Source organism: Haplochromis burtoni, unplaced genomic scaffold (genome assembly GCF_018398535.1).
Source record: "Haplochromis burtoni strain Fernald_Lab_line unplaced genomic scaffold, NCSU_Asbu1 Contig_349, whole genome shotgun sequence".
In the NCBI taxonomy this organism is placed as follows: Eukaryota; Metazoa; Chordata; class Actinopteri; order Cichliformes; family Cichlidae; genus Haplochromis; species Haplochromis burtoni.
This window is the reverse complement of record NW_024582710.1, coordinates 485455-494353: the sequence shown is the minus strand read 5'-3', so window position 1 is coordinate 494353 and position 8899 is coordinate 485455. Positions and strand designations below refer to the sequence as shown.

Genomic DNA, 8899 nt, shown 5'->3' with positions numbered 1-8899 from the left:
ACTTTGCAAACCAGGGAGTTAGCAGAATGTAGCTACATCCTTTACATACAGTAAAGGTGCAAATATTAACTTTTTCCCCATAAAGACAACATTTAACTGCTTCCACTTTACCCTTAACGGTGAGTTTTGCCATCTGAGTATATCAATAAAGACGTGATTTGACCATTAGAATCGTTTCTGGGTTTTTCCAGTGGTAGCTGTATATGCAGAGACCAGTTTGACTAACTTCTGATTTAAAACCAGTCATTTTGTTCTACAAGCATGAAAGAAAAAAAATATTTAAAACTCAAGCACGATTATTGTTTAGAAAACCAACACTGTTTCTGTTTTGCTCCTAGTTTTTGGTGAAGTTTAGCAGTGACAGCTTTGCCATTTATGATATGCTGTGTAAACTCAGACAAGCGTAATAATGTTAAACTGTCTAAATTGTATATATTGTGTATATTTTTTGTTTTATTCTTGATTTTTTTTTTCATCATGACTGAGATAAAGTGAGAAAATCAGAGCTCGACTCTACCGAGCTAAAAAAGTAAAGAAAAGAAACGTCATCATCCGTTTAATATACAAAATTGCCTTTATTTAATAAAATATACAAAGAGCACAAAAAACTCAAAATCAAATCTCACGAGTGGAGTCACTCATGACAGCCGTCTGCGTTCACAGGACGATGGATAGGTAGTCACAAACCTAAAGTGAGAGTAAACGAGAACATCTGGATGTTTTAGACCGACAGCACCTCAAACTCTGAGATGTTAATGACACTTGACGTGCGAGCTGTGTGGATGAACGGGCACCATACCTTGCAGCTTATCATGAGGTTGGGAGAGCCTTCTATGTTAGGAGCTACAGAGAACACCGGGTTGTGGAGACAGTCTTCCATGTGCTCCGACACCCTGGACTCCAGAAGATGCTGCAGGACATCAGGAGTGATGCTCTGCTTCTAAGGACAATGCAGACATTTCATCATGTTTCCACTTTCTCTCCTCTTCCTTTATCTTCACAGGCTTTCAGCATATTTTAGCCACGTACACTATTTTTATTTTATTCAAATCAAGACAGTCCGTAAAGCCATTCTAATAAGAAAGTTTTCAAATAAAACATCTGGTCCTCAGCAGGTTTGCCAAGTCTCTAAAAAGAACACAGTAGCTCAGCTTAGGTCTGGAAGGCTGCATATGAAGGAACTACAAGGAAAACCAAAAGAACAAATTCCTTTTAATATTACAAGTGGAGATGTTTGGCCATAACAGCTGTGAAGCACAGTGGAGGAGGGGTCATGATTTGGGCGCCTTGCAGTAACAGAGTCACACATCTGTATCCCGAAGAGTCAAATGTGAGGACATCAGTCCAACAGCTACAGCTGGGCTGAAACTAGATCATGCAACAGGACAATGATCCAAGAACAGCAACAACAACAGAAGGGCTCAGAAGAAGAAAAAATACTGAGATGTTGTGGTAGAAACTTAAGAGCAAAATTCTGGTGGTAATACAGGAAATGATGGCTTCAGGTTATTGCAGCTAAAGGTGCTTTTGCAAGGTTCTGTAGTTGTACAGTGGGGCAAAAAAGTATTTAGTCAGCCACCGATTGTGCAAGTTCCCCCACCTAAAATGATGACAGAGGTCAGTAATTTGCACCAGAGGTACACTTCAACTGTGAGAGACAGAATGTGAAAAAAAAAATCCATGAATCCACATGGTAGGATTTGTAAAGAATTTATTCGTAAATCAGGGTGGAAAATAAGTATTTGGTCAATAACAAAAATACAACTCAATACTTTGTAACATAACCTTTGTTGGCAATAACAGAGGTCAAACGTTTACTATAGGTCTTTACCAGGTTTGCACACACAGTAGCTGGTATTTTGGCCCATTCCTCCATGCAGATCTTCTCGAGAGCAGTGATGTTTTGGGGCTGTCGCCGAGCAACACGGACTTTCAACTCCCGCCACAGATTTTCTATGGGGTTGAGGTCTGGAGACTGGCTAGGCCACTCCAGGACTTTCAAATGCTTCTTACGGAGCCACTCCTTTGTTGCCCGGGCGGTGTGTTTTGGATCATTGTCATGTTGGAAGACCCAGCCTCGTTTCATCTTCAAAGTTCTCACTGATGGAAGGAGGTTTTGGCTCAAAATCTCACGATACATGGCCCCATTCATTCTGTCCTTAACACGGATCAGTCGTCCTGTCCCCTTGGCAGAAAAACAGCCCCATAGCATGATGTTTCCACCCCCATGCTTCACAGTAGGTATGGTGTTCTTGGGATGCAACTCAGTATTCTTCTTCCTCCAAACACGACGAGTTGAGTTTATACCAAAAAGTTCTACTTTGGTTTCATCTGACCACATGACATTCTCCCAATCCTCTGCTGTATCATCCATGTGCTCTCTGGCAAACTTCAGACGGGCCTGGACATGCACTGGCTTCAGCAGCGGAACACGTCTGGCACTGCGGGATTTGATTCCCTGCCGTTGTAGTGTGTTACTGATGGTGACCTTTGTTACTTTGGTCCCAGCTCTCTGCAGGTCATTCACCAGGTCCCCCCGTGTGGTTCTGGGATCTTTGCTCACCGTTCTCATGATCATTTTGACCCCACGGGATGAGATCTTGCGTGGAGCCCCAGATCGAGGGAGATTATCAGTGGTCTTGTATGTCTTCCATTTTCTGATGATTGCTCCCACAGTTGATTTTTTCACACCAAGCTGCTTGCCTATTGTAGATTCACTCTTCCCAGTCTGGTGCAGGTCTACAATACTTTTCCTGGTGTCCTTCGAAAGCTCTTTGGTCTTGGCCATGGCGGAGTTTGGAGTCTGACTGTTTGAGGCTGTGGACAGGTGTCTTTTATACAGATGATGAGTTCAAACAGGTGCCATTCATACAGGTAACGAGTGGGGGACAGAAAAGCTTCTTACAGAAGACGTTACAGGTCTGTGAGAGCCAGAGATTTTCCTTGTTTGAGGTGACCAAATACTTATTTTCCACCCTAATTTACGAATAAATTCTTTACAAATCCTACCATGTGGATTCATGGATTTTTTTTCACATTCTGTCTCTCACAGTTGAAGTGTACCTCTGGTGCAAATTACTGACCTCTGTCATCATTTTAAGTGGGGGAACTTGCACAATCGGTGGCTGACTAAATACTTTTTTGCCCCACTGTATTTAGATCATTTTAAAAGCTTAGTTTTTATAATGGCCTGTTCTTTTTCATGCAACCATAATTGTTGTGGTTAGGATGAACAGGCTAGGGAATACACTGTGAAGGAATCTCCTCACTAAGGCAATCGAGCTGACACAGCTCTGTGTGCCCGTACACACAGAGAGGAGCAGGTTGTCACTTTTGGGGCATTTTAGCCTAAATCTAAACTCGGGACAGACGGCTGCTGAGATAGGGGAAGAACACACAGGCCTACGAAACTGTGTCAAATTATTAAGGAGGAGAACAAAGACTGAATTTACGATACAAACTGACAGAAATAAGGCTATCATGGACAATAACAGAGTGCCAACCAGCTATGATTTCTAAAGTTAGTGAAGCCTTCATAATGAGTTTTTTTTAATAGATTAGAGTTCAGCAGACAAACCTTAGTGTTGATATAAACTCCACAGGGGCAGGAGATAAAGAAGCTGTTGATGTTCAAGTTGTTCCTGTAAGATTAAGAAGCAAGCTCAGGTTGACTGACAGGATCGCATGCCAAAAATTCTGAATTTCATGTCAGTGTTTCATGACACACTCGGTGTGAAATGGCCTTCAGATTCTATTTGTGACAAAGAAGAAAGTGTGCGTGCGACCGCTCTGACAGAAAACATTTTAAGGCAAGTCGACCGCTTTAAATCCCAGTTAGAAATCGCGAAATGAGAAACAACCAATTGTTGCTGTCACGTGTTTAAAGCGATTGATTTCCAAACTCACGTGTGACATATGGGGCAAATAATACGCATCTCATCCATTCCTTCCACGACAGATGATATGTACTGCTGCTCAAACAGCTGGTTCTTCTCGTACTCTTCAATAATGGACATCTCTGCAGCACAGAGAAACACAGAGGCTCAGAATCAGCAGGATCACACAGGCTGGATCTCCACTGAAAATACCTGTGTTACCTTCAGACATGAGCTCCTGCTGGATTTCCTCAAGCACCGCCAGTTCATCGTACTCCCTCATTACACCCAACATCTGTAAGGAAAAGTGTCAGACCAGTTCTCCTTCAGATTACACCAACTAAGCTCTCATCTGCTCTCAGTGATTGTAATCAAGCCTTTACATGCAGCACAGTGTGAACGCCAAAGCAGTTTTCACATTATAAAGATTTTTATCTAAATTAACAGCTAAAAATGACCAAATAATGAGAGACAAACGAAATCCAAACACAGAAGACATTCCTAATAAGAAATGAGGATATGCTGGGAGAGACAGACCTCTGCCATGCCCGCAGGTCCCCACAGTGAGGGCAGTCTCTGGTCCTCGGACTGCAGCGCGCTCCACTCCTCCTCCATCACCTCCTGGACGATGATGGAGGCCCCGGAGCTGCTACACTGTTGGCTCTCCCCCATTTGCCGGTATTTCTCCAGCAGCCTGGCCCGACTGTTTTTTAGCCTGTCTACACAGCGCTTAAAAGCACAAGAAAATAACGCACTGCAGCGTTAGAGTCATAGCCTGAAAAAGTTAGCAACACGCTAGCTAACTAGCTCTCCGACACCTTGCAATACCTTGCGATATGTTTCTTTCCATGGCGGAGTCGTTCCTTTATAAAGTGAGCGGTGCCTGTGCAGAGCGTCCATCAACCGTCTGTGGAGAGTGTCTGTTTACAATTGCTCTTTGAAACAACCGGCTAAAGGTGGAGAAGACTTCAAAATCAAAACATTCCGGCTTTACGCCCCGCCACCCGGAAGTTGACGTGTACTGGCCCGGATTGCATGACGGGTTATGTCGTTTTTGACTGAAAAATACTAAAACAATAGATAAGTAAATAATAAAATAAATAAAATAAAAGTCCTGTCAGCTTTAAAGAATTGAAATAATATGGGTAATGAATAATTGGATTCCCCACATTACTCATATCAGAGGCAAAATATCGAAGTCTCTATAAGGTCAAGGATCTCATAAATCAAACATCATTATATACTCTCTATTGTTCTATTATACTGCCGTACATGACATACTGTGTGGAAGTGTGGGGAAACACGTATAAGACACACACTTATCCAATATATATTCTGCAAAAAAGAGCAATAAGGATAATAAATAAAGCTACTTCAAGGGAACCATCAAATCCACTTTTTATCAAATTAAATATTCTCAAATTTAAAGATTTGGTTGACCTCAGAACTGCGCAAACAATGTATAAAGCAGCAAATAAATCTTTGCCCCACAACATTCAGAACTTGTTCCAAATAAGACCAAATACTCATGACCTGAGAGGAATCCTTATGTTCAGCAGGCCAGTAGTAAGGACAGATGTAAAATATCAGAGCGTCACAGTCAGAGGAGTTAGTGTGTGGAACACCTGTATGAAATCAAGACAAGTACATCAATACAAAAATTCACACGATTGTTCAAAAATAATAAATTGCATGAATATAGGAAATCGTCCTCTCAGGGACTGAGTTGTCTCATTGTGTCCTCATTTTTTTTGTTTTATATAGATCAAGGCCTGAGTAACCCAACCTTAAGTGTTCATTAAGGTGTTTGTCACATAGATATAAAACAAGCTCAGAGATTAAGCGGGTGTTATAGACAGGGTGATTCGTTTATGTAAAAATGTAGTTTGTTGTTGTTCTGGTTTACGTGCTGAAAATGGTTTTTATTTGTGTATGTTCAATGTGTTTGACTTGTACATAGTTGACCATATATGATCAAATAATGTTGAATCCTGGATATGGATTTGTAAGCAATGAAATTTGAAATAAGGGGGTAGGAACAAGAAAAGTGTAAACTTCATCTACTCCTTTTCGAGCATACGCATTCTGTAGACAAAGATATATTCATGAAAACTTGATGATTTTTAAGTTTTGTTTTTTGTTTTTTGTTTTTTTCTGTTGTTATTTCAATTATATTTGCATGTTCGAAATAAAATTATATCTATATCTATATCTATTATATCTATAGATTAGACACGAGTGTATTAAAATTTATGAAAGTCAAACTCATTTTACTTCATGGACCACGCAAATCCCACTTTAATCTTCTGTCAGCATAAACAGGTTTAATTGCATATTTAAGCCCTGAGATACATTAAAATAATAAGAAGTATAATTTCTACAGAGCATCTCAATGTTTCTACATGATAAAGAAACTGTAGGGAAATAAACGTGTCAAATTTTAGAAAAACTTCTGGAAGGTGTAGCTCAGTGACTTGCCTCTAAAATTGTAAAATTGAAAGTTGGGGGGGGGGGTTTAAGTCACTGTGAAAAAGTGAAAAAACAGGAACTTTCCTCTTACGTGTATTTTTTTAAATCTATTTCCTGATTACTTTGGTGTAACATTAGTAAAATAAATAAAGCTGTAAAACTTAAACAGTTAAAAGTCCAAAAATGTAATTTTTCCTCCTTCGTGTTTTCCAATGCAGCAGGGCCAGAATGGAGCTTTTGCCGGGCCAATTATGGCACCCAGGGCTTATGTTTGACACCCTTGCTTTAAAGATTTCTAAACTGTGTCCAAACCACCATTTATGGAATCGATGTTATGAGAGAAAACACCAAAAAACGAATATAAAGAAATGTTTTTACTGTAGTAAGAAACTGACGATATTTCAGAGGTTTTATTGGAGGGGTGCTTTGACCCTTTAAGATACTATACCACAAACAAAATTAATGAATTACACCTGAAATAATAAATAATAATAACAATAATAAGTTAAATATAATATTTCTAATTCAACAAAGCAAAACAATCAAATGTTAAAATTTTTAAAAGCTTTCCTGATCTGTTATACAGTAATGCATATACTATTATATATTGTACATATATTTATTAGTCTCAGATTTAGCCATTCTTATATTTTGCTTGTTTTACGTTTTGCACAACTCTGTTGCTTGTGAAGCTCGCACACAAGAATTTCACTCACATGTACTGTACCAATGTACCTGCACATGTGATGTGACAATAAAAGTGATTTGATTTATTCAGCTGTTGACACACTGTTGACACACAGTCTTGTCTCATCCTCAGTCTCCTACACTCATTTAAATCCTAAAATTACTTCTGCTCATTGCCAGGTTAACTACGGGGCCACAGGAAAGGAAAAAAAGATGTCGCTGGGCCAACTGGGAACCAACCAGGATGCAGAAATGTATCTGGCAACAGTTTGGTAATTTAAAAAAAGTTGTGTTCACTGAAAAAACTGTAATTAAAGACAATTGTAAGTTGTAACCTTAGTGGAATAAGCTGAGGGTTATACCACAAGACACAGGACAAAGGACCAGGGAGAGTTGACACGATGTTGCAAGAGGTGAGTCTGAATACTGCTTTGTTTCGGCATCCTGAATGCATCATGCCACAAAGCATAAGCTCAACAGCAACACACTGATTGCTGATCAATACTGTATCCCCACTGTGCTTCATTGTACCTTTAAGAATATTGAAAATCATTAAGCATCTGATCCATAAATCTGAATATTGATTTATTTGTCATATATTCATACAGTCACCCATCAGCTGTGCTTTACTGTGTATCTTATTCTTTGCAGGATTTAGATAAAGCTTCCTCTTTAAGAAGCTTTACAAAAGTCCCTCCTCGTGTCCCACTCAGTGGCCTCTGTTGCCCGTGGGTAGAGCTGTATTTGGGAAGAGAGCCATTCAGATAAATCCATTTTCCAGCTCACTGCCTTTTTACGGAGTCTGGATCATGGATGAAAAAGTGTTACTGCTGTTGGAAAACAGCTGTACAGGCTGATTTTACACTGACTTTCATCTGGAGAGAGACTGCGGGAAGCATCGGGTTTTGGTGTCTGCTGCAGAGTGTCAGGGAAGTGGCTGCAAAAGGGTTTGTGATTTTCCTCCTGATCAGTGCTGGTTGTCATTTTTAAATATCGTCATAACTAAGTACATTTTGGAAATATCTGAGTAGTGATTGGCTGAACTGACAAACTGATTATTGTCTCATTATCTTCTTTCAGAGTTACACTAGTTTTCCTTTTTTTTTAAAGCATTTTGCTGTTCACTGACTTCATCAAAATAATGCCTTCTTCTTTGATTAATTGTGCTGACAGACCCTTAAACCTAATTTCACTGAAGTCACTGTTTATTTTCATAATAGTTTCCAATTTTAGATATCGTTTAATGCTACTTAAGTGTTAAATGACATTTTAGGTGAACACTCTCCTTAGCCAAAAAAGAGCAGCGGCGTCAGATCTGTATGTGTAAGTGCAATGTGTGTGTGTGTGTGGATGGGGGGGGGGGGGGGGGGGGGTTTCCGGTAATCAGTGCTTTGATGAGCAGGAGGGTTGTGATGAAGGCCATAGCTCTAAGGAGCATGCTTCAAGCTGGCTGTAGTTAAACCTTTACTCAAAAAGCCATCTCTAGACCCAGCAGTCTTAGCTAATTATAGGCCAATCTCCAACCTTCCTTTCATATCAAAAATCCTTGAAAGAGTAGTTGTCAAACAGCTAACAGATCATCTGCAGAGGAATGGTTTATTTGAAGAGTTTCAGTCAGGTTTCAGAGCTCATCACAGCACAGAAACAGCTTTAGTGAAGGTTACAAATGATCTTCTTATGGCCTCTGACAGTGGACTCATCTCTGTGCTTGTCCTGCTAGACCTCAGTGCAGCATTCGATACTGTCGACCATAATATCCTATTAGAGCGATTAGAACATGCTGTAGGTATTACAGGTACTGCACTGCAGTGGTTTGTATCATATCTATCTAATAGACTCCAGTTTGTGCATGTAAATGGAGAGTCCTC

At 39.9% G+C, this 8899-nt stretch overlaps 1 protein-coding gene across 2 annotated transcripts; it reads right to left on the bottom strand.

Annotated features, from left to right (window-relative positions):
* Window positions 1–555: 555 nt before the first annotated feature.
* rpain (RPA interacting protein) lies at window positions 556–4893 on the bottom strand. 2 transcript variants are annotated; one of them, XM_005942988.2, is made up of 7 exons: window positions 4704–4893; window positions 4413–4604; window positions 4098–4170; window positions 3907–4018; window positions 3578–3641; window positions 800–940; window positions 556–687 (listed from the first exon to the last, which is right to left on the bottom strand). In XM_005942988.2, the coding sequence occupies exons 1-7, from the start codon at window positions 4773–4775 to the stop codon at window positions 658–660; spliced, it is 684 nt and encodes a 227-aa protein (XP_005943050.1). In that variant the 5' UTR covers window positions 4776–4893; the 3' UTR covers window positions 556–657. The 2 variants fall into 2 exon arrangements, with proteins under 2 accessions (XP_005943050.1, XP_005943051.1); XM_005942989.2 differs by having other exon boundaries at window positions 800–937.
* Window positions 4894–8899: the final 4006 nt, after the last annotated feature.